General features: G+C 33.9%; 2 protein-coding genes and 1 pseudogene across 2 annotated transcripts; all 3 read left to right on the top strand.

Moving 5' to 3' along the window:
* Positions 1 to 4,613: 4,613 nt before the first annotated feature.
* LOC102542855 (olfactory receptor 4A47-like) lies at positions 4,614 to 5,612 on the top strand. The gene has a single exon (XM_006219410.1). The coding sequence runs from the start codon at positions 4,683 to 4,685 to the stop codon at positions 5,610 to 5,612; it is 930 nt and encodes a 309-aa protein (XP_006219472.1). The 5' UTR covers positions 4,614 to 4,682.
* A 6,165-nt stretch (positions 5,613 to 11,777) lies between these two features.
* Positions 11,778 to 12,687, top strand: LOC102542117 (ADP-ribosylation factor-like protein 5A pseudogene; annotated as a pseudogene).
* Positions 12,688 to 16,198: 3,511 nt separating this feature from the next.
* On the top strand, positions 16,199 to 17,116 carry LOC140690449 (olfactory receptor 4A15-like). The gene has a single exon (XM_072952217.1). It carries the CDS (start codon positions 16,199 to 16,201, stop codon positions 17,114 to 17,116), a length of 918 nt encoding a protein of 305 aa, XP_072808318.1.
* The last annotated feature ends 9,855 nt before the right edge of the window (positions 17,117 to 26,971 follow it).

Genomic DNA, 26,971 nt, shown 5'->3' with positions numbered 1-26,971 from the left:
AGTCATACATGAATATGCATATATTCATTTTCATATTACTTTTCATCATGAGGATTTTTTGCAAAAGATGAAAATGACAAAGACTTTATCTCCAGAATATATAAGCAGCTTACATGACTTAATAAGAAAAAAAAAACCCAATCCAAAAATGGGCAGAAGACCTAAACAAGCAATTCTCCAAGGAAAACATACGAATGATCAATAGGCACATGAAAAAAATGCTCAATATCACTAATTATCAGATAAATGCAATTCAAAGCTACAATGAGGTATTGCCTCACACCAGTCAGAATGGCTATCATTCAAAAGTCCACAAATGACAAATACTGGAGAGGCTGTGGAGAAAGGGGAACCCTCCTACACTGCTGGTGGGAATGCAGTTTGGTGCAGCCACTGTGGAAAACAGTATGGAGATTCCTCAAAAGGCTAGGAATAGACTTACCATATGACCCAGGAATCCTGCTCCTGGGCTTATATCCAGAAGGAATCCTACTTCAAAATGACACCTACAACCCAATGTTCATAGCAGCACTATTTACAATAGCCAAGACATGGAAACAGCCTAAATGTCCATCAGCAGAAGACTGGAACAAGAAGATGTGGTATATTTATACAATGGAATACTATTCAGCCATAAAAATGACAACATAATGCCCTTTGCAGCAACATGAATGCTCCTTCATTGCAAGTGAAGTAAGCCAGAAAGAGAAAGAAAAATACCATATGAGATCGCTCATATGTGGAATCTAAAAACAAACAAACAAAACATAAATACAAAACAGAAACAGACTCATGGACGTAGAATACAAACTTGTGGCTGCCAAGGGGGCAGGGTTTGGGAAGGGACAGACTGGGGTTTCAAATGTAGAATAGATTATATTGTATAGCACAGGGAAATATATACAAGATCTTATGGTAGCTCACAGAGAAAAAAATGGGACAATGAATATATATATGTTCATGTATAACTGAAAAATTGTGCTGAACACTGGAATTTGACACAACATTGTAAAATGATTATAAATCAATAAAAAAAGTTTAAAAAAGAACTTATAAATTAACCTTATTTAACACATATATTTAAAATAAAGTTATTTCTATTAGTATAATTTTGTTTCTAAATAATAGAAAAATCAATGGAAATTGTTTTGAGATTTAAGGATACTTATTGATTGGCCAGCATAACTGCAAACTTCAAAATTATGGAAAGCTTCAGAGTTGGTTGATGACAAAAAGTATAAGATGACTAAAGCTTACTGAGCACATAGTTTATGCTAAATATCTAGGAGAATATTCTAAACTTTCGGGGTAGAGTCTCCCAGGTGGCACCATATCTCAGCCTTCAGTAATCCACGCCAATGTTCCATTCAGTTAATGCTTCCAGGTGGTGGATAATATGATCATAGCAGTGACTTCTATGTTGGTGAGTGATTTGTTTTACTTTATTTAGTATAAAATGTATGTCCTGGTTATACATGATAATCAGTGGTGTGCCAGGGCAGTGAATCACAGATTCTGCTCCACGACTAATAAAGCAAGCTGAAGTACTAGAGATAGAAGGGATATGTATATATGTATATGTATCTCCAGAATATATGATGACAAGAATGTGTATTCCAGGTTGAAGAGTTTTAATGGAGTAAACTGCCACAAGTTTTGGGCTGATTTCCCTAGAGTATTTTGCCCTATGAGGGAGTCAGTGATGGAATTTATTCAAGGAATTTTGGACCTTCAGCAGTGATAGTAGCCAGATCATGACTGGTGACAGGTAGATCCTGTTGCTCACTTAGATCATTCATCTCTGTTACAGTGACCACCAAAGTGACTGAAGAGGCTGACTGCTAACCACAAGACAGGGCATCTTGTCAACCAGATTTCTGAGATTCTCTCTGATAGAAACTTTTCATGATGAACAGACCTTTTGCATTTGGTCAGTTCTTAGTGATCCATCCACATATCATCTCTACATATTCCTTTGGTATCCACTCTTCCTGTTAAAATTTTACATCATTCTACATATAGACCAGGTCATCTCTGAAGTGAGATAATATTATTTAATTTATTTTTACTGTCTGTAACAGTGGTAGCCATTTCCTGTCCTTTGAATCTCAGCTAAAACATCACCTTTCAGGAAAGGACTTCTGTGATTGCATTGTCCATAGTAGAATTACCCCCCTTATTTCTGTAACAGTACCTTTATTTCTTGTCTTATAAGTAGTACGTAAGTCTACACCTACTTTATTAAATTGCCTCTTTCCTTACCGTCTGACTATTGTAAGAATATAAGACCCATGAGGGAAGAAATATTTATGTGACTTTTTCTATTTCATTTATTGTTGTGTCCTCACTCACTCACAGTTTTTGTATTGACATAGGTACCCTAAGTGTAAAAAAAAATACAATTAATAATTGGATAAATGATTAGTTATTATATTTGAATTGGCGGTATTTTTTTATATGTTTGATCAAATGTCAAGGCAGAATAAATTGAGTACTAAATAAAAAGAAAGAAAAGCTTGCTGTGGCAAGTGGGAACATACATAATAAATTAATATTCCACTGAAGCAAAATGATTAGAGTGATATTTGTTCTTGTCTAGCAACAGTCAGAAAATGATCATAAAGCTGTTTTTTTTTCTCCAGGTTACATCTTTTCTAACCTAATTCTGTGATGTGGTTTAGTAGGATCTTTATATACAGATGTAATTTTAAAGTTTAGTAGAAAGTCCCAGTGAATTTAATTAAGCAAGAATCAATCTTGGACACATTCCAATCTAAGACTTAATGATGGATGTGACTAGAAGGGAGAAAATGTCCAGTGTTCTTTGCCTCTGTTAGGAAGATACATGATATCCTTTTAAGAACTGATATAAAATTTTCAGGAGGTTCTTTGTTAGGCTTAAAGCAATGCATTAAAAGACAACAGCAACACAAGAATGTCTCTCAAAATCTCCAGTCAAGTTGTCTGGCTGTACCAACATGCGAGAGTGAGAAGGGCTAAACAACTGAGTGGCATTTTTCTATCTTGGAGTTAACAGGAAAAGAGATAACTGGAGACAGCTTTCCCTGGAAAATGGCACTTGCTGTCTTCATATGTAAACATAGGATTTGTTTGTGTATCTGATAAATTATTCTAACATGGTGAACTTTTGTTTTTGTGTGCACTGTGGAATTTTTTTAAAACAATCTATAGTGCAAATAAAAACATTCTTATGAATAACCAGAAGAATCCAAGAACAGGAGGAAATGAACAGACAGCTGAATGAAATCAAACATATCCTCAAGTAATAGTGCAGCCTTTCAGCCTGCCTTTGTCATATCAGATGAAAGAAGAATTCCAGGATATATGAGTGATTTTCAAAGTAGTCCTTCAGATTATAAGCAAGCTTCCACAAGGTAAGGCTAACAATAAACAGTGGGAACCAGGATTCACAATTGTGTGATTTTCTTTATTATGGAAGGCATAAATCATTTTGCAGTAAGTCAAATGTAGGTACCAATACTAGTTTTATCACTTAAGAATGTGCGCCCTTGGAAAAATTAATGAGATAATCTGACCCTCATTATATCAGCTGTAAAATGGTGATTACAGTACTTGTTCCTATAAATACTAGTTGTGATGTATTAAATTGCTAGAGCATGATTGGAATTCACTTTAAGAGTTTTGAGCAGTTGATTGATATAACCAGAACAAGATTTAAAGAGTATGATTTGAGCTGATTGAAGAGAACACATTGTTGGAAGACAGAATAAAATTGGACAGATGTGGCAGGAGGATACTGAAGTGAACCAAGAAGGAAACTGAGGATAGAAAATGATCACATGCATGATATATTTTGAAAGCAGCAGCCATATGATTTGATGAAGTTACCAATAAATAATATAAGAGCAAAAAGACAGCGTCTGTGCAAATACATTGAAGGTGGTGCCATTTAATGAGATGTATAACACCTTTTTATTGTGAAACATAAAAAATTTTGTGTTATATTTACTAAATTGATATCCAACTGCAAAACTCAAAGAAATAGAGGTATTTCTCCTAGAGATGTTAAAATTAGGGTAGAGATAAGGGCTGGAGACACAAAGGTGTACTGCTTCAGTATATATTGGTCAGGGAAAAAAGCACCATCCAACTATCGACCCTAAGAAAGAAGTCTCAGTGAGTTCTGAGACATTCCAAGGCAATGACCTTCCTATTTGATAGTCTGATCTACTCACACTAAATTTAGTTTAAGTGGATCTCAAGTATTACACCTTTGTGACTTTATAAATTGTGTACCTTTTCATGGAATTACTTTCCCAAGTTTTCTTGTCCTTTTATTTTTCCTTTAAAACTGAGCTAAAGCATTGCTTCCACTGGCAAGCCTTCTTTGTTTCCAGTTTGATTGATATATTCCTATACTGTGACCCTTAGCCGCATTTGAATATCCTTATAATGACACTGATTACGTGGGTCTGGAATTTTCTGATCTCTCATTATTTGTCATACCACTGAGTGTAGGGAACTACTACTTATTCAACTTGGCAATCTATGACCCATTGGACACAAACACATCCTCCATATGTATTATTTTAATTGAATGGATAAATAAAAGACAAAACTTATATTGCATTTTAAAATTTTCCCCCTTGTTTTGCAGGTAAGCTGTTCTAATATGTGAACTTACTTCCTGTACAGACTGGATGGAACCAAGGAACAATGTAACTTATTTCATCCTCTTGGGCCTCACACAGAATCCAAAGGAGCAGAAAGTCCTTTTTGTTATGTTCTTGCTCTTCTACATTTTGACCTTGTTGGGCAACCTGCTCATTGTTGTGACAATAGCTGTCAGTAAGACCCTGAACTCACCAATGTACTTTTTTCTCGCTAGCTTATCAATTATGGACATGGCTTATTCCTCTTCTATTACCCCCAGATGGATTTCAAACTTGTTCTTTGGGGAAAATACCATATCCTTTGAATCTTGCATGGCTTATCTGTTTATAGATCACATTTTTGGTGGATCAGAGGTCTTCCTTCTGTTGGTGATGGCCTATGATCACTGTGTGGCCATTTGTAAGCCCTTGCATTATTTGATTATCATGAGGCAAAGGGTGTGTGTTGTGCTGCTGGTGGTGTCCTGGGCTGGAGGTTTTCTGCATTCAGTAATTCAGCTTAGCACTATTTATGGGCTACCATTCTGTGGCCCCAATGTTATTGATCACTTTATATGTGACATGTACCCCTTATTGAATCTAGTCTGCATCGACACCTATGTCATTGGCATCTTAGTGGTGGCCAATGGAGGACTGATCTGCACTATTGTGTTTCTGCTCTTACTCACCTCTTATGGCATCATTTTGCACTCTCTAAAAAACCTGAGTCAGGAAGAGAGGCAGAAAGCCCTCCAGATCTGTGGTTCCCACATCACTGTGGTTGTTTGTTTCTTTGTTCCCTGTATTTTTATATATGCAAGACCTGCTAAGACCTTCCCAATTGACAAATCATTAAGTGTGTTTTATATAGTCATCACCCCTATGCTGAACCCATTAATCTATAGTCTAAGAAATTCTGAGATGACTAATGCTATGAAGAAACTCTGGAGGAAAAAGGGCAGATCAAATATGAAATAAATTCATTATGAATTATGAGAAAACTCATTAACATTAGGGCCAACCTCCCAGAATGTAAAAGTCTTCATAAATCTGATGCAAGTTTTCCTTTTCTGTAAAGAAATTACAATATTTATATTAAAAAATGAACTCTATGTTCATGCTATCAATGACAATTTCTCTGCTAGAATATAGACTTATAATGCCTGCTATATTACTGCAGCTAGAAAGGTGGGATGCATTTACAGTAGGGAATCAATAAATAATATGTAATTAAGTAATTAATGGATTTTTTTATAGAATTAAACTGATTTAAATTAATTCCTACTTTTACATACAAACTTTTTCAGTTTTAGTTTTACTTTATGTCAGAGTGTCTTTCATCTTTATTTTTTATTGTACTAGTAAAAATATTGAATGCTATATAGACTATCATCTTTGATCAATTTTATTTGCCTTACATATGAATTTTTCAGTATAATACATTCATTTTTAAAATAAAACTTGAAAGTATAATGGAGAATGATAAATACTAAAAGTAGAATCCATGCAAAATGAAATACTATAGAACAGAACTCCTATCCATCCCATAGCATTGTCTCCCAGTTCTCTCAGTTGCAGTCACTACTCTGTTCCTGAGATAATTCAAGTAGTAATCTTTGCAAATACAAGCATATTTTCATATATGCATGTGTTTATGTCTTTGTGTATACATTTTGTATTTTCCTACTGAGGCTCCTGAAGATCTTTATGTACCAGTCTATATAGATCTAACTCATTCTAGTTTCCACATACTATATAACTTCCTTATACAGATACACTCAAATTTAGGTCTTCAGTCCTCTTCAGATTTTCCCCATCTTTTTCTAAGGTAAATAATTCTGCAATGCAGTGTTTTTGAAATTTTATGAGTCCTAGAGGTGAAATTTTTGAGTCAACTGGTTTATCTATTTATAATGTTGATCCACAGTTATTGTCAAAATGCATACCATGGGCTTGTAATAAACTCACTTTTCCCCTCAATCTGGAAAATACATGTTTGACCACATTCTCAACAACCAACACTTGATAAACATTTGTGGTATTTAACAATCTTATTAAAGAAACTGTGTTTCACTTGTATACTTTAATTATAAATATATAAATATAATTGAATTTGGGCATCTATTGATGTGTTTAAAGTGATATGTATTTCTTTTTCATGAACTGCTTATTAATGAATTTGATGTGTTTTATTTGATTGCTGATATTTTCTGTACTGATTTCATGATTTAATTATACACTAAGGAATTTATCCCACTTACCATATATGTGGAGTTATTATTTTTCCAGCTTGTGATTTGTTTTTGATATATTTATACTGTGCAGAATGTTTTTGACCATGTAGAAATATTTTTGCATTTGCAGGATTACATTTTCAATATTTTCTTTGGATTTTGTCTTGCTCAGAAAGAATTTTCCTATTTCAGTACCTATACTATTTTCCATAGAGCTTGCATCAATTTATATTCCAAACGAAAGTGTACAAGTGTTCCAAAGATTCTACATCTTTGCCAGCATTGCTTTTTTATAAAGATATGACTTTCATTCACTAGGGCTCTGCTCTCATTATCTGATCACTTCCCAAATGCTCCATTTCAAAATATTACCACTAACATACTTCAGTGGTCAAGGATTTTTAATGTGTATTTATACCTACTAGGGATAGACGCCCCTAATTACCCACCTTCTTCAGAAGGTTCTTGGCATTCATAAATATTTGCATTTTATGATAAACTTTAGGGTTATTTTTTCAAAGTTTGAAAACTTCCTATAAAATATATTTAGAGTGTCATTAGTCTACATATTTGTTTTGAGGAAAATAACATGTTATAATATCTTGTCTTCCCATTCTGAATTAAGACATATATTGCGAAGAATTGATTGGTGTCTCAAAAATTTGTAATCATTTCCATAGGTAGATTGTAAGTAAAATTTGCCTTTTGGTTTTCTTATTTAAACAAAGGACTCTCTGATGTACATTTGATTAACATTTTCAGTGAGTTGATCTGAAAAAGTTTAGTGTCTTTTGCTGGCATGAATTATAGCATAGTCCCCAGTCATGGATATATGTCTTTATTCAAGCATTCATAGAAATTGACACATTGTAACTGATGGTACTTCAATTAAAAATAAAATAAAAAAGAAGAAATAGATAATCTGAACAGACCAATCACTAGAAGTGAAACAGAATTAACAACAAAAAACTTCTCTGTAAACAAAAGTCCAGGACCAGATGGCTTTACTACTGAAATCTACCAAGCAAAGGAAGAACTTATACTGAAACTTCTCAAACTCTTCCAAAAGATTGAAAAGGAAGGAACACTCCCAAAGTCAATCTATGAAGGCATCATCACCCTGATATCAAAGCCAGACAAAGACACAACCAAAAAAAGAAAATTACAGGCTACCATTTTTGATAAATATAGATGCAAAAATCCCCACCAAAATATTTGCAAACAGAATCCAACAATGTATAAAGAAGATTGTACACTATGATCAAGTTACATTCATCCAGGAATGTACATTTATCCTGGATGTTACATTCATCCAGGAACACAAAGATGGCTCAAATACACAAATTAATCAGTTTGGTACACCACGTCAACAAATGAATGGACAAAAATTACATAATTTCTCAATAGATGCAGAAAAATGCATTTGATAAATTTAATACCCATTTATGATTAAAAAAAAACTCTTACTAAAGTTGTATACAAGGAACATGTCTCAACATAATAAAAAGTATTTATGACAAACCCACAGCCAGCATAATACTCAATGGTGAAAAGCTGAACACCCTCCCACTTAAATCTGGGACAAGACAGGGAGTCTTGTCCTCACCACTTCTATTCAGCATAGTGTGAGATGACCTAGCTATAGCAACCAGACAAGAAAAAAAAAACTGAATTTTAGGATGGATTTTTCTTTTTCTGCAAAGAAAGTTTCGGGGATTTTGATAAGGTTTGCACTGAATCTGTAAATCAGTTTAGGTAGTATCGACAACATAAAAATCTAGCTCACAAATGTCTTTCCGTTTACGCGTGTCTTCTCTAATATCTTTCGGCAACGTTTTGCAGTTTCAGTGTACAAGACTTTCACCTCCTTGCTTACATTTACTCAAGTATTTTATTCTTATTGATCCTGTTGTAGATGGAATTGTTTTCTTAATTTCCTCTTTGTGTTGTTCCTTGATAGTATAAAAATTCAATGTCCTTTCATGATAAAAAGCCTCATTAAATTGTGTACAGAAGGAAAGCACCTCAACATAATTAGGTCCGTACATGACAGAATCACACCACACATCATACTCAACATTAGAGTTTGAAAGCTTTTACATTAAAACCAGGAACAAGACATGAGTGCACAGTCTCATCACTCCTTTGCAACATATTACTGGAATAAAAATTCCTAGTAAATTTTTAGTGTTTCTACATTTAGATCTAGTCATCTCTGAAATGAAACAATTTTACTTAACTTTTACTTAATGTTACCGTCTGTAACAGTGCTTCCACTAGTAGTCACTTCCTATCCTTTTGATCTCAGCTTAAACATCACTTTTTTAGAAAGCCCTTTTCTGATTACACTTTCCACAGTCGGTTTCTTCCTCTTCTTTCTATAACAGTACTTTATTTGCTGTTTATAAGACCTACATCAGACTCCAAGTATTTTATTAAATTTTCTATTTCTTTATTGTCTGACTGCTTTATAAGACTATAAGATCCATGTGGATAGGAAATTTTATATGAGTCTATTTCCCCATGTTATTAATTGCTGTGTTCTTACCCATTGTACAGTTTGTGTATTAAAATAAGTGCCCTAAAATTTTTATTAAAAGCAATTAATAATTGTATAAATAATTAGTAATTATATCTGATTTGGTGATAAGACCTTCCTGATTGACAAATAATTAAGTGTGTTTTATACAGTCATCACCCCTATCCTGAAACCATTAATCTATAGTCTAAGAAATTCTAAGATGACTAATGCTATTAAGAAGCTCTGTAGAAAAAAGGCAGGTAGATAAAGTATTAAATAAGTGCAGTACCCATCATGAAGTTGGTAATTTAGCATTAGGTTCAGTCTCTTTGGAATGTAAAAATCTTTGTAAATCTGATGCAAAATTTTTGTTTCTTCAAATGATTTATGATAATTATACTTGAAGAATAAACTATATGTTCATGTTATTAATACCAATTCCTAACTAGAATGTACTGTATAATGTTTTATCACTGCACCTAGAAAAGTAGGATGTACTTATAGTAAGGTGTCAATAAATAATATGTAATGAATGAATGAAGTTTTTATGGAGTTACACTAATTGTTAATTAATTTCTGTATTTACTCTTACTACTTTCTCATTATTCATTTTATTTTTAGTCAAATTCTTGTTTTTATAAACTGCATTCTATATATTATGTTAAATATTTAATACTATGTAAAATAGCCTTATTCCATTTTATTTGCCTTCTCTATGAAATTTTTATGTAATATTTTAATTTTTTAAATAAAAATTGTATGATGGAGAATAATACATTTTAAGAATATAAATTATGCAAAATGGAATCGTGTTGAATAAACCTCCAATCTATCCCAAACCAGATTCTTCCAGTCTTTTCAGATGCAGTCACTATATGCTGTTTCCACAATTCTCCAAGAAATAATCTTTGCAATTTAAGCATTTTTATATGTGTCTCTGTTTATGTTTCAGTATATAAATTTTTAAATCTTTATATGCCAGTTTATATACATCTAACTCATTCTAATTTTGTCATACTGATTAAATTCTTCATAAAGCAACACTGAAAATTTTTTTAACATTTTTTATTGATTTATAATCATTTTACAATGTTGTGTCAAATTCCAGTGTTCAGCACAATTTTTCAGTCATTCATGGACATATACACACTCATTGTCACATTTTTTTTTCTCTGGCAACACTGAAATTGATGTATCTGGTCCTCTTCATATTTTTCCCAGTCCTTTTTGATGTTAAATATTTCTGCAAAAAGTCTTTCTGAAATTTTTTAATAAGAATTTCTAGAAGTGAAGTTAAGTCAATTGCTATATGATTTAAAATATTGATGTGCTTAGTTATTGCCAAAATGCCATCTATTTGGGGATCTATTTACATGTTTAAAATGATTCTATTCTTTTTCTATGAATTGCTTACTAATCAATTTTACATGTTCTATTTGATTTGGTGTGGTGGTGATCTTTTCTGCACTGATTTGGATGGTGTGGGTGTATTTGTAATAGTTATTCTTCCAAATCATGAATATGGGTTATCTTTCCATTTAGTTGTGTCTTTAATTTTTTTCATCAATGTCATATATTTTTCAGCGTATAAATTTTTACCTCCTTGGTTAAATTTTTCCTAAATATTTTATTCTTTTTGGTGTTTCTGTAATGGGATTAGTTTCTTAATTTCTTTTTTGGATAGTTTCATGTTAGTATATGTAAATGCAGCTAATTTTTGTATGTTGATATTGTATCCTGCAAAGTTGAATTTTTCTATTAGTTATGAGAGTTTTGTTGCAATTTTTTGCATTTTCCATATGTAAGATCATGTCTACTATATAGTCTTTGAAATAAGACTTTTTGCTCTTTGTATCATGCATTTGAGATTTATGCATATTAATGTGTTTATATATAATCCATTCATTTATTGCTGAGTAGTTTTCCATTTTATGAATGTATCAGTTCATTTACCTTTTCCTCAAATAAGAGATATTTTAGTTGTTTCCAGCTATTTGAAATTATGAATAAAACTGCTATGAATATTCACATATAGTTTTTGACAGAACAAGCAAACCAAAGAAAATATGAAATAATGTTTTTCAGGACACTAGACATCAGAAACTATTGACAGTGTTCACCAGAAGATAGGAAACAAGATGAGCTTTAAGATTTTTTCACTTCATTAAACTGGAGAAACATTTGCTCAGGTAGGTTACAGAGAAGGGTGCTTGGTCCTCATATTGGGCCAGGAATATTGCCGATTCTCATCCATTGAAAAACCTCATGGTTCAAAAAGGCCAGGGCACTGAGTTGAATACTTAGGAAGACTTTGCATCAGCAGTGGGTCATAATTAGGCCTAGACTGAGTACTTCTCAAGACCTGCCTCAAGAACGGTAATAGCGGCCTGAGAGGAGCTGGGGGAGGACGGTGGCCCGCGAGGCTCGTCGCGGACAACGCGGCGGCGATGTCCGCGAGCCAGGCGAGAGCCGCGGCGGCAGCGGCGGGGCCTCGCACGCGGCAAGGCGGCCTGGGCTTCGGCCTCCCTCCGGTTCCTAGGAAGCGGGCCGGCGGCCAGCGCGGGAGCAGCAGCGGCGGAGGCTTCGGCGCGTCTCTCTCCTCCCGTTGAGCCTGAGCCGGGGGAGGCCAGGCGGCCCGGGTGGCTGGAGGGGGGTCCGCCGCCCGAGAATGGGAATTCTCTGCACCAGGATTTGGAGACTGTTCGATCACCAGGAGCACAAAGTTATCATTGTTGGGCTGGATAATGCAGGAAAAACTACCATCCTTTACCAGTTTTCTATGAATGAAGTTGTACATACATCCCCTACAATAGGAAGTAATGTAGAAGAGATAGTGATTAATAATACACGTTTTCTAATGTGGGATATTGGTGGCCAAGAATCTCTTCGTTCTTCCTGGAATACTTACTATACTAACACAGAGTTTGTAATAGTCGTTGTGGACAGTACAGACAGAGAAAAGATTTCTGTAACTAGAGAAGAACTCTACAAAATGTTAGCCCATGAGGACCTGAGGAAAGCTGGATTGCTGATTTTTGCTAATAAACAAGATGTTAAGGAATGCATGACTGTAGCAGAATCTCCCAGTTTTTGAAACTAACTTCTATTAAAGATCACCAGTGGCATATCCAGGCATGCTGTGCTCTTACTGGCGAGGGATTATGCCAAGGACTTGAATGGATGATGTCACGGCTTAAGATTAGATGACCTCTACTGACCTCTTCTCATAGACTTTGTATAAAGTGCTGGACTTTACATGAAAGCTGCAAAACTTAATGGTTTAGATACATTTATAATAAACTGAATTAAACATTTAAACTTTTTCTATAAGAAAAATTAAGACCACTTATTTGAAAACAAAGATGAAGTCTCACCTTCCAATCTGCTTTCTCATTAGTTCCTTCCAAAGCAAAGTCTTAAAGCTGTGATTGACACTTTTCTCATAATGAATCCTCTCAGGATGTTGTGTAGCCTGTGGTAAGTACAAAGGGAGAGGAAGACATGTTTAACTTTAAGAGCTTTATTATTAGTATAACCCTCCCTAGTTGAATGTTGTTCTCCTCTTGTTCCATTAAGTCAAAATACAAATCAGCACAGTTACTCAGTTTCCAATATTTAAAGTGTAATGTTACTTATGAAAAGTATTTTGCCTAAGGTTGTTTATGTATTGTGTATATACCTCAAGTTCCAGTTAATGGCTTTGATTTATGTTCTAAAAAAGCGAGTAACACACAATTTAATAATATCCTTAGTTATAACCATAGTGAGATGAGTACTGGCATTGGTGGTAACTGCCATTTCGTACTTGCCGTATATTCTCTGCATCAGACTAATCAACCCCCCAACTCATCGAGCTGCTCTTTAAAAAAAAAAAAAGAAAGACAGGAAAAGGAAAAAACTTGACATTGTCTACCTAATTTTTTGTTGACCAAATCACATACATGGAAACAGGTAATCCAGCTGAGTGGAAAATCTATCATATTCTTGACTTAGTATTACTAATGGACAGAATTGCATGTTGAGCAGTTATCAGATTGTTCCCTTTATTGGACCTTATGCCATCTAAATGACTGAGTAAATTGTTAATCCATTAATCAGTCAATCATTATTTGTGATTAAAGTCATTAAGTGATTTTTTTTAGCATTAATTGGAAGCTGTTGTGTGAAATATATCTATCCAGAGAAATGTCACCCTATAAATATTATCAAATAATTTAGCCAATGTGTTCTTAGATATTAAATTATAGGTCAAGCATTTAAAGTGAATTTGAGATGAAATGTAAAGCATATTTTCTAAGCAACAATTTAGGCATACATTGCTTAATTTGTAATTAATTAGAAACATTTTTGTTATCAATTTCTAGTTGAATTACATAATTATAAAATATATATGTAACAAATATATGTATATATAGCTATAAATATTTGTGCTTTATTAAGTCCTTTGAAATGTATTGCAATTATGTCATGGCTTAGTGTATTGTCTACTTTGGTGATTGCCTCATGAGGTATTTGAGATGAATGGAATAGTTCCACAAATGTTTTCTTTCCCCATTTCCACACTAACACAGATTCTAACAACTTGCCTGTCTGAAAATATATGACAAAGCATGTGACAAACTTTATCTGCATGTGAAACAAACTTCAAATGACTTATTCAGAAATTAGCATTCATAATGTTTTGATATCATCTTCAAACAAAGCTTAAATGTGAACAGATTTGTCTATGTTGAAGGTCATATTTTAAACAAGAGTCTCTATATTTTTTTCCTGCCAATTCTGGACTTTTCCCTTTGGGCAACATGACCTCATTTTTTTATACTTTCCCCCAGAGGACATGACTCTATAAGTCCTGTTCTACATGGTAATTATCCTATTGGCATCTCTGGAGATAAAGAGTCACCATAAAAATTATAATTAGTGTCCCATTGAATTTAATTAGACAAGAATCACCCTTTGAGATGCACCAAGTAAAAGACTGTAATATGTACAGTAGTTCAAATGTAGGTAAAGTGTTTACAAATCTTTGCCCTTACCTCACAGGATACTCTTTCATGAACTGAAATGATGGACTCAAAATATAATAAAGTATGTATATGAAACTGTTCTCCATCCTTCAGGAAACTCAAAGCTCAACAGTGCTGTATGAAGCCAAGAGAGTATACTGATTGAGAATCAAAATATTGGAAAGATTATTTCACTATTTCACTTTCATTGGTATAAAAGACAAAAAGAAAAGTTTGTATGTGAATAATTCATACACAATTTACAGTTTTTTCTCCAAACAAAATGTTGAATTGTATTTGTTAGTGATATGAACAAATCCTGAACAACAATGAATATTTTGATTCTCTGTTCACAATCAAGATTCGGAGTTCTTTAGTAATGCACCATTGATATTCACTTTGAAAATCCCAACTTTTTGAAATGGAATGTTTTTCCAAATGATTGAGATGAAATAGATTTCCTGCAAACATGGAAAAAGCTAATCACATGGAAACAGTTCAACATGCTGCATGAATCTTGCTCTCTGTGTCCTCAGAGATGGCATCAGTGGGAGAAGAGCGTGGGAGAAGAGCAAGGGAGAAGACAGAAGAGCCCAGAACGTGGGTTGAATGTCTGTCTGCTTATGCAGGTAACCCAGGAAGGGTATTTATACACAAGATTCTGAACCAGGCTTTACACTTTGCAAGAGTACATTGGTGGTGTGAGAATCCACTCTTTCTGAAGTCCTCTTTTGTTAGGAATCCTTTGTGATTACTAAGATATGTGGAAATTCATTCTGTCCTCTAGTATTCTTTTTAGATGTTTTTGCATTACAATGATCTGGAATAAATCGACCTTCTCTAAGATAAACTAGTCTTAGAAACTAATTTCAAGTGTAACTAACTGGGGATGGGTTCATGGGCAGATAACTGTAAATCTGATGATAGTCTCAATTAATATGTTCTCTACATATTGCTTATTAATCTGATAAAAATTAAAAGATGATGTAGCATCTATAGACCTTGATTGGATGGGTTTCAAGAACCCAAGGTAATGCTGCAGTAAGCAAACTGTCACTTCAGTTTCCACTTTTCTGTTCCCAGCTGAGCTTCAGTGTACTATTATATGTTTGTTGGCTATTGAGATGTATTCTTCCCTTAAATTTAAATTATATTTTAAATTTCTTTAATATTTAATTTATATTTTTATTACATAAGTGCTTAGAGATTTCTGTCTATTTTAGATAGACAAATCTGTGTAAATCCTCTACAATGTAAATCTTTCTCCAAACTACTTTTGTCTATTGACATTGTGGTATCTTTTACTAAATCCTTAATAATTCTTTTTTTGAAATTGTTAAATATATCTCTTAGGAATTGCAATGATCTGTTAAGATTTTTCCACTCATAAAGATGAAAAAATTATCTTCTTAATCGGTAAAAAGTAAAATTAACCTAGCTTTGACTTTTTTCATTAAAACTTTAATTCATTTTTATTTTTGTATGAGGTATTAGCTATATGTACAATTTTATTACCTTACAGATGGAAAGCGATATATGGCTACTTGGTTATTAATAATGTGTTTCTTTCCCATGTATGTCTCTTAATTACTTGCCTCTCCATTACTCTGAAAAAATTTGTGAGGGTAGTGGTAAGGTTTTAATCAACATTGTATGATAATATCTGAAAGTACTGGAACATAAACCATATTGATATTTGCTGAAAGAATAAACAAATTATCTTAAGATTTCAGAAGCTTACTGGTAATAATATTTACAGGTAAATTTGTCCTGATCTCTGCAATAAAACATACAGAAGATTCTATGGAACAAAGGAGGAATGTGACTGAGTTTGTCCTCTTGGGGCTCACTCAGAGCCCCCAGGGTCAGAAAATATTATTTCTTGTGTTCTTGCTCATCTACATGGTGACAATGGTGGGCAACCTCCTCATTGTCGTGACTGTGGTGGTCAGCCCAACCCTGGATTCCCCTATGTACTTCTTTCTTGGCTACTTATCATTTATGGATGCTGTTTATTCTACTACATTCACCCCAAATATGATTATAGACTTATTAAGTGAGAAGAAAACCATTTCATTCCAAGCTTGCATGACCCAGCTTTTTATAGGGCATTTATTGGGTGGTGCTGAGGTTTTACTCTTGGTGGTCATGGCTTATGACCGCTATGTGGCCATCTGTAAACCTTTGCATTATTTGACAATCATGAATCAGCGAGTGTGCGTACTGCTGCTGCTGTTGGCCTGGGTTGGTGGGTTTTTACATGCTTTAGCTCATCCTCTCTTTGTTTATAACCTTCCCTTCTGTGGCCCCAATGTCACTGACCACTTCGTCTGTGACATGTACCCTTTGTTAAAACTTGCCTGCTCTGACACCTACCCTATTGGCCTCACTGTGGTTGCCAATGATGGGGCAATCTGTGTGGTCATCTTTATGCTCTTACTCATCTCCTATGGGGTCATTCTGCACTCCCTGAAGAATCTTAGTCAGGAAGGGAGGCACAAAGCTTTATCCACCTGTGGCTCCCACATTACTGTGGTTGTCTTCTACTTTGTCCCCTGCATTTTTATGTATGTGAGACCGCCTTCTACCTTACCCATTGATAAATCCTTGACAGTGTTTTATACCATTATCACCCCTATGTTGAACCCTCTAATCTATAGTCTGAGAAATGGAGAGATGAAAAATGCCATGAAAAAGCTCTGGGCAAGTGTAAGAAACTGAGTTGTCAGGGATAGATATAGATATAGATAGTGTATATCACCTATTTTCAGTGAAGAATGTGTTCATTCCAGTAGAAGTCATGTGTGATTATTTAAATGTGGTAAATTTCTCCTCACGTTTCATAACTTGGGCATGATGAAAAATATTTATTATGTGAGTATTTCAAATGATCGTAATAAACTTTTAATATTTTCATAATTTCCTATATATATCTATATATATAGATATATAAGTATATATATAGATATATATTTCCTAGATAGATAGATGATAGATAGTTTGAAATATATTTTTTAAGATTTTCACAATTTCCCAGGACAATATTTATAGTTTGGGGTATATAATGTCTCTTTTGAGAATATAGATTTATGTTCTATATGATGAGTTAAGCAAGAGTTAATATTGTAGATTTATTTTAGTTAGTGGAAGATTTTCTCTTTTTACTCTCTTAAATAACGTAAACTTTCTCATAATTATTAGGACTCATTGTTAGTTTTCAGATAACAATAGAGGTATGACATAAAAAGTTTATTCACTCCATTCCACACAAAGATAGCCCATATTAACATTGAGGGATATATCTTTTTTGTGTCTGTAAGGCACTTTGCATATCTTATTTTTTTATATTGCTTAGCATGCTAACATTGAAGAATAGTGATGTTTCAATTGAGATACTAGTCATAAAGTGGTTAACTTTATAAAAATCAGCTGAATGAACAAGGTGTATATATAGAGGAATAACCAAATCTCATTTATTTTCCCAGTTGGGTAATCATATTTTCTCCTCAAGTGGAGCAGCTTTGTTTGGATTTATATTTTCATACAGATGATCCATTCGTCTTCCCAGTGGTTTAGAATATCTGGTAATACATCTGCTCCTTTCCATATCCCTGGCTCCTTTTTTATTTTTAACTTATTGTGTTTCATAGCCTTCTATAGAGACACAAGCTCTGCCTCTCATCTGTAAACTTCGCATAAACTGTAATCCACAAACTTCAGCAGGAACTACAGAACTTGATACCAGGTATTTTGAGTGGTATTATTGTTAAAATAAATGCTGACTATATATGCCATTCTTGTCTCTCTTATTAATGAGATACAGATTGCTAGGTAATCAAGAGATCACTATACACTGTTTTATGTGACATATCAATCATAAAATAGTTTCTCTGAATCAAGGTTGAAATAAAATATTATCTGCCTCTAAATGGTCAGAAGCATGTGGCCAAAGAAATTTACTATTCTGCCTCCATTAGTTCATCTTGATTTATGAGGGGCAAAGTCTTTGGATCAGTGGGTAATTTTCACTAGTAAATCACACTGTATGAGAAACCTCATACCCTGACTTTTATCCCTGTTAAATGGAGATTTTTTATATTACCTCAAAGTCTTCTCAAATACAATGCTATTCACTAAAAATACCAAGCATTTGAGTTTATCAGATTTTAAGTAGTTTTTTCCTCCACTTTTCAATGTTGCTCAAGACCGAGAGTTGTGTCCCTCTTCAAAATCAGAAGTTAAATCCTTTATAATATGGTGGTATTTGGAGGTGGGCCCTTTAGGAAATGATTAGATCATGAAGGTGGAGTCCTCATGACTGGGATTAATGCCCTTTTAAAGAAACTCTAGGACCCATGACTCTTCTGCCATGTGAGGACACAGCAAGATGATGACTGCCTATTAACAGAAAGGGACCTTACCAGCTACCACGTTAATCTTGGACTTATTATCCTCCGAAACTGTGGAAAATAAATGTTTATTATTTACACCACTCAGTCTTTTGTATTCTTTATTTAGTTATTTCAACTGATGAGATAAATGTCATTATTGTGTCTGTTCATTGGTCTATAATCTCCCTGAAGTCAGGGAAATTTTAATTGTTTTAGTGTTCTCTGTTTCTTGAACAATATAGAATCCACTCTATAGACTTTGTCAATTACTTGAATTCTTGGCCTATTGAAATGAGTATTTTTTCCTGATAAATTTTGATTAACACATTCTACATTAAAGATATATAATATTGCTACAAATATTTACTCTTTGATGTTTACTATAAATATTTTAAAATTTTATGCCTTTTATTTTATAATTATGAGTCTTTTTATATAAAGATTTTATTTTAATATTCTTCTATTTTTTGATATTTTATATCACACCACTCTTGGAAAATTTCATAACCTTCCAATGACTTTATCAATTTTAACCTTTTTTCAAAAAAAAAACTTTTCAAAACATTTTATTTTTTAATCCATCTATCATTTTTTATGACAAGGAAATAGCTAAGCCCAAACAGTAAAAAAATAATTATTAATTTCTGCAACAATCTGAACAATTTCTATTTAGTACCTCAAGCTTTACACCATCAAGAGGGTTCCATTTGGGGAAATTTTCCTCATCCTCCCCATCTCTTCCAAAATTTTATGATCATTTTGCAAAGTTTGAAATCTTCCCATAAAGTATGTTTAGAATGTCATGACACTACATGTTTATTTTGAGGAAAAACTACAAATTTTAATATCTTGTTTTCCCATTCAGGAAAAAAAAACATATTGTGAATAATTGATGCTTCAGTAAAAATTTGCAATCACTTTCATAGAGTATACATAAATCTTGCCTTGTGGTTTTCTTATTTAAAAAGAGGACCCTCTTATTTATATTTGACTCACATTTTCAAAAATCAAGTCAGAAAAGGCTTACTGTCTTTTCCCAGTGTGAATTACAGCACAATCCTCAAAGTCTTAGACATATATCTATTTCCAAACAATCATAGGTTTGTATCAAAAAATACATAATATGTATCCCATCATAGCTCAGATCTGTATCCAACCTCATGAGAATCTCTATGACCACTTGTACATATACTTTTAATGATATGTAGTTCTGTATCTAATTGCACCATGTGTCTATACATAAACACACGTAGGAGCGTATATGATAACACATGGATCAGTAACTGCCTGTCTGAAAGTATTTGCATATGTACACGTTTATGTATTTGATATGGTCACACACAAGTCTGTGTCTATCCACACACAGCTATTCTGCTATTCACTAGTCTGTATCTGACAACATATAAATTTAGGCAGAACTTGACTAAACAATTCTTCTCTTCCATGTGGCATAGATTGAGGTCATTCTCTGGTATTCAGCTGATTGCTGGACTTTTAAGGAGGATCCAAGATGAACTGACTTATATGAATGGTTCCTTGCATGGATGGCTACAAGACTGGGCTCTTCTGGTTCTCATTCCTTCTCCATGTAGATAAAAGGCAATGCAGACAATATCTGCCTAATGAGGCTGTCAGGCTGGTAAAATGGCAGCGCAGGGCCCCCAGGTGGAGGCAAAAGCTGTCAGGCCAGTTAGTTCTCATCCTATCATGACATCAGCTTGAGGTCCAGAATCTCAAGCTCTAAATTCACACTGCTCCTACACACTGAATGAAACAATCAACAAAATAAAAAGTAACCTATGGAATGGGAGAAAATATTTGCAAATCATATATCTCATAATGAATTAATATCTAAAATATATAAAGAACTTCTATAACTAAATAACAACAATGAGACTAACCCAATTTAAAAATGGGCACATTGGAAGTTGCTCAATATCACTAATCAACAGAAATGCGTATCAAAACTAAAATGAGATATCACCTTACACCTGTTAGATGGCTATGAGACATATAGAAGACAAAACATTTTGGTGAGGATATAGTGAAAAGGGAACTCTACTATAGTTTAGTGTGGATAAAAGTTTGTTCAGCCACTATGGAGAACATTTTGGAATTTTCTCAAAATATTTTCTTTAAAAAACTACCATATGATTCAGCCATCTCACATCTTTGTATAAGTCCAAGAATATGAAAGCAGGAATCTGCAGAGATATCTATGTTCATTGCAGCATTATTCACAACAGCTAAGACATGGAAAGAACCAAAATGCCCATTGATGGATGAATGGTTTAAGAAAACATATATATATTCATTTTTGCCAAAAAAGCTACTTTAATTCAAAAACTGTTTCTTTTTTCTAGATGGAAAAAATGATGGGCAGTCTACAATGGCTATATAGATTAATTTATGGAAGTTTTATAGAAAGGGATCCCTGAAAAAATAACTTTGTCCATGATCAGCCTGAGATTAGATTAAATTTGATTAGGTAAATGGATATTGTTACTAAAAGTAGGCTGGTGCAGTACCAGATTTAGTTTTTTTGCTAAGAGATTAAGTTGACTTAAATGTTGCTTTTGAATAACAGATTTTGGGAACTTCCTTGCCTTTAAGTGATTTGTATTTGCTCTGGAAAACTTTTGTCACTTTGGCTTAGCAAATACATATTCACTGTGACCTATGATCCTATTTGACCAATTGTTTTGAAATTTTTGGATGTTGTTGACAAACTTTCTATCACATTCTAGTTAAATCTTCCAGCAGACCTTGGGATGATTCAGAGGGCTCCTGAGGCATCTCAGAGAGAAATATTACTCTAACTAGGATTGTTTGGTATGCTAAATTACACGGGAAGCATTGTCAAATGAATGATAAGCCACCTTAGATTTTATGGTATGGATAAATGTTATTAATAGACATTCTAGAAATTATATACATTTTCTTAAATTTAGATATGTTCTGGTATAATGTTATCCATCATAATCTAGTGTTATCTTAAAATATTTTATGTCACAGAACCTTGATTAAGCTTCTTTGTCAAAAACATTGTAAAGAGATAGTCAATATTGTCTTTAGTCTTTCATCATTCATAGAAGTAAAGTTCATGCTTTGTAAAATTACTTCATTTTCAAGAATATTCATAGAATGAACGTTTTGACAAGTACAGGTTTCTGATAACATTTAAATCATATTGATGAACTGGGTAAGATTTTTTTTTAAATCTAATGAAATCAGTTTCATAAAATTGTTATCAAAAAAGATTAATTGCTTAGGATGGAGTAAACTGATGAATATAGTTATAATTTTTTTAATTTTGTCTGAAATATTACTAACTTTCAATCTATGATTTCCAAATGCAAGCAGATCTTTCCTCTTAAGCTAATTATGATTTGTAGTTACTTTATTATACATTTGTAAGTAAAATTGAAATATTTATCCTCTCTCTCTTCCCAGTTTCTCCAAAATTTGGAAACTTTAAGGTTCCTAGCAGCTTTATCATGTAAATAAGGAAAGCCACCTCATGACTGGTGATATTTTGGGGGACTCAAAAGGGGAGGAATACACATAAATCCATAAGGCAAAATCTTTGACAAGCCCTTTGCATGGCTTTCCTAGTCCTGAAAGGCCTTTTAAAAGTTAAGGTTGATCCATTTTGAGTTCATTTTTGTGTATGTATAAGGGACTGTTCTAGCTTCATTGATTTACATGCTGATGTCCAGTTTTTCCAACACCATTTGGAAGAAGAGACTTTGCTGAAGAGACTGTCTTTATTCCATTGTACATTCTTGCCTCCTTTGTCAAAGATTAGTTGACCAAAAATGTGTGGGTTCATTCATTTCTGGGCTCTCTATTCTGTTCCATTGGTCCATATGTCTGTTTTTGTACCAATACCATGCTGTCTTGATGACTGTAGCACTATAGTATTGTCTGAAGTCTGAGAGAGTTATTCCTCCAGCCTCTTTCTTTCTCTTCAGTAATGCTTTGGCAATTCTAGGTCTTTGATGGTTCCATATAAATTTTATTATGATTTGTTCTAGTTCTGTGAAATATGTCCTGGGTAATTTCATAGGGATTGCATTAAATCTGTAGATTGCCTTGGGGAGTATGACCATTTTAACAATATTGATTCTTCCAATCCAGGAGCATGAAATATCTTTCCATTTTTTAAAGTCTTCTTTAATTTCCTTAATCAATGTTTTATAGTTTTCTGTTTATAATTCTTTCACCTCCTTGGTTAGATTTATTTCTAGGTATTTTATTACTTTGGGTGCTATTTTAAAATGGATTGTTTCTTTCCTTCCCTTTCCTGTTAATTCATCATTAGTGTAAAGAAATGCAACTGACTTTTGTACATTAATTTTGTAACCTGCAACATTGCTGAATTCTTTGATTAGTTCTAGTAGTTATTGTGTGGATCTTTAAGGGTTTTCTATATATAGTATAATGCCATCTGCATATAATGACACTTTTATCTCTTCTTTTCCAATTTGGATCCCTTTTATTTCTCTCTCTTGCCTTATTTCTGTAGTTAGGACTTCCAAGACTATGTTGAATACAAGTGGTAATAGTGGGTAGCCTTGGCTTGTGCCAGATTTTAGTGGGAAGCTTTTGAGTTTTTCACCATTGAGTACTATGCTGGCTGTAGGTTTGTCATATATAGCTTTTATTATGTTGAGATATGTTCCCTCTATACCTACTTTGGTGAGAGTATTTATCATAAATGGATGTTGAATTTTATCAAAATGGACCAAAGACTTAACCATAAGACAAGGTACAATAAACCTCCTAGTAGAAAATATAGGCAAAACATTATCTCACATACATCTCAAAAATGTTCTAAGGCAGTCTACCCAAGCAATAGACATAAAAGCAGAAATAAACAAATGGGACCTAATTAAACTTACAAGCTTCTGCACAGCAAAGGAAACCATAAGCAAAACCAAATGACAACCTACAGAATGGGAGAAAATTTTTGCAAAAGATGAAACTGACAAAGGCTTGATCTCCAGAATATATAAGCAACTCATATGACTTAACAAGAAAAAAACAAACAACCCAATCCAAAAATGGGCAGAAGACCTAAACTAGCAATTTTCCAAGGAAAACATACAAATGATCAAGAGGCACATGAAAAAATGCTCAATATCACTAATTATCAGAGAAATGCAATTCAAAGCTACAATGAGGTATCACCTCACACCAGTCAGAATGGCCATATCATTCAAAAGTCCACAAATGACAAATGTTGGAGAGGCTGTGGAGAAAAGGGAACCCTCCCACACTGCTGGTGGGAATGCAGTTTGGTGCAGCCGTTGTGGAAAACAGGATAGAGATTCCTCAAAAGACTAGGAATAGACTTACCATAGGACCCACTAATCCAGCTCCTGGGCATATATCCAGAAGGAACCCTACTTCAACAAGACACCTGCACCCCAATGTTCATAGCAGCACTATTTACAATAGCCAAGACATGGAAACAGCCTAAATGTCTATCAACAGATGCCTGGATAAAGAAAAAATGATATATTTATACAATGGAATACTATTCAGCCATAAAAGATGACAACATAATGCCATTTGCAGCAACATCGTTGTCCCTGGAGAATGTCATTCTAAGTGAAGTAAGCCAGAAAGAGAAAGAAAAATACCATATGAGATTGCTCATATGTGAAATTAAAAAAAAAAGAACATAAATACAAAACAGAAACAGACTCATAGACATAGAATACAAATTTGTGGTTGCCAAGGGGGTGGGAGGTGGGAAGGGACAGACTTGGAGTTCAAAATTTGTAGATACTGACAGGCATATGTATAATAGATAAATAAGATTATACTGTGTAGCACAGGGAAATAAATACAAGATCTTGTGGTAGCTCACAGTGAAAAAAATATGACAATGAATATATGTATGCTCATGTATAGCTGAAAAATTGTGCTCTTCACTGTAAATTGACACAACATTGTAAAGTGACTATAACTCAATAAAAATAATCTTTTTTAAAGAAGTTAAGGCTGAGACTCCTTATGAAAAGTTCTAGCATAGTCAATTCAAAAGTACCTTTATGATCAATTCAGTTATGTAAGTAATCAGCCCAAAACTCATTAACATCAGACTTCCAAACACATTAATTTGCAAACAAATTAATTTTAATTGGCTAGTTTGTAAAAATGAGGGAAAATTTAGACAGCAAATGTTTTAGTGGATGTTGACTTCTGATGCTGTTACTTGTGGTCTGCATTTACTTTCTAAGCCTTGTCTCTCAGATCATTCCTTGTTCTCAAGCTACATAGTTGTAAAATTTTTTTTGAATTATTAAGAACAGCATTCTAGGTCATTTCTGAAGCTTACTTCAACAATCTATCTTTGAATGAGCACCAGCTGTCCCAAGACCTGCAATCAAGGGTTTATGTAAGCTGGAAGAGGCACATTTTAAAGGACCGTTTCCAGCCTAGATAAAAGGATCTTCATAGGTACTATTAACTAGCTCATGTGCAATGAACCTGAATGAAATTGACTCTTGGATTCATACTTCCCATTTGACAAGGACCTCTGCATTGGACTGGCCTGTAGAAGGGCCTGCTAACCCCAAAAGACATCCACACCATAATAAGAGTAAGAATACAACAGTGGTGGTCAGCTGACCGAGGATTCTGGACCGGGCCTATAAGACCTATCATTCTAATCCAATTGAACTCATTACTAAATATTTGTCTCACTAACAACTTGAAAATATATGGTCCTACTTCTATTCACACTGTTGCCCCCAATATTTAGGATAGAAAAAAATTTTTCATGGAGCTGTCACAGAGTATAACTGCAGAGTATGTCTCAATGCTTGCTTTAAGTTTGTTTCTAAAATTACATGTACAATACTTAAGTGACAATTGGGTATAATTGATAAAATGTATAGCTTATATAAAATGTTTCCTTGTCAGCGTACCTCTGTTATTGTTTGTTATGTCTAATTAGTTTTCCCCAAAGTGAATAACTAGGCAAATGTGTGTGTGTGTGTGTGTGTGTGTGTGTGTATTAAGTATGTCTAGAACCAAGGGACATGATTGAATAGGGGGCAGGAGTAAACACAATGGCTTTGAGAGACATTTGTTTTAATCATCAATACATTCTATTGTAAGATTTACAATCAAAAGCATAAATGATTTTTAAAATTGCACATATTAATGTATGGAGAAGTCATCTTGGCTTATACATGGTTTAACTTTAACTTTACTGACCAGAGGGGCTTGTTTTGTGGCCTTTAGGATATGCATTTTATATCTGCTTAGGCCATTGAGGAGGGAATGCATTTGAAATTCAAAATGGAGTAGCTGTGGTTCAGACATCCAAGGTAAAACTAGGTGGCCATTGTGGATGAGATTTCAGACACTTTCTGTATTATTGAGAACTTGAAGTTTATGGGCAGTGTCAAACTCAAGATGCCACTCATCATTCTCAAAGCAATGTCTGCTGGGAAATGACAGCTGCAATCTTTCCAAGATTTCCTTTTGTAACCATTAAGTTTTTAGACAATGAGATTGCTTTAGATCATATGTTAGCAGAAACAAGGAGACTTGTGTAATGCCCAATAGCTCCTGTCTTGTATAGGACAATACCATATCAGAAGTTAAAACCTACTTAGATAAAGTAGACAACTGGCTACCTGGCTACAAGTTTCTGCCAAATTTCTAGGTCCAGACTGCTTTTCAAGCTTATTTTCCTGTGTTTCTCAGGGAATGAGATCTATCTTGTCTATTAAAGTTTCAAATGTCACTCCTCAAACAGCTTCTAATTGAATCTGTTGATAACAAATTGATGGACTGAAGGCCTGAGGTCTTAATCATACTGGACTTGGATGCAAGTCTTGGAACTCAAGAATATTTTCAACGCAATGTGCATTCTCCAAATTGAGGCAGGACTACATCCCATTTTAGCAGGAAGTGGCCAGAGTGGTCATCGATGCATTCCCAGGAAGATTTGGAAAAGTAAAATAGGATTGGGTATTGAAACCCAGTCCCTGTAAGTCTGAGTTCCTCTGCTGAATTTATGTTTAACCTCTATCAAACTGTTATCCACTTTCATGTCCAACACCTGTTCTCCTCAAGATTGAGGAGTATCAACAAAAGGGAAGTATGTTACTGAGTGGGACCCTATGGGGACTCCTGAGACAAACTCCTCCCCCCATATCCT

This window comes from Vicugna pacos, chromosome 30, assembly GCF_048564905.1.
Source record: "Vicugna pacos chromosome 30, VicPac4, whole genome shotgun sequence".
NCBI classification, from domain to species: domain Eukaryota; kingdom Metazoa; phylum Chordata; class Mammalia; order Artiodactyla; family Camelidae; genus Vicugna; species Vicugna pacos.
Note: the sequence above shows the minus strand (reverse complement) of the source record. Positions and strands in the feature narration are given on the sequence as shown.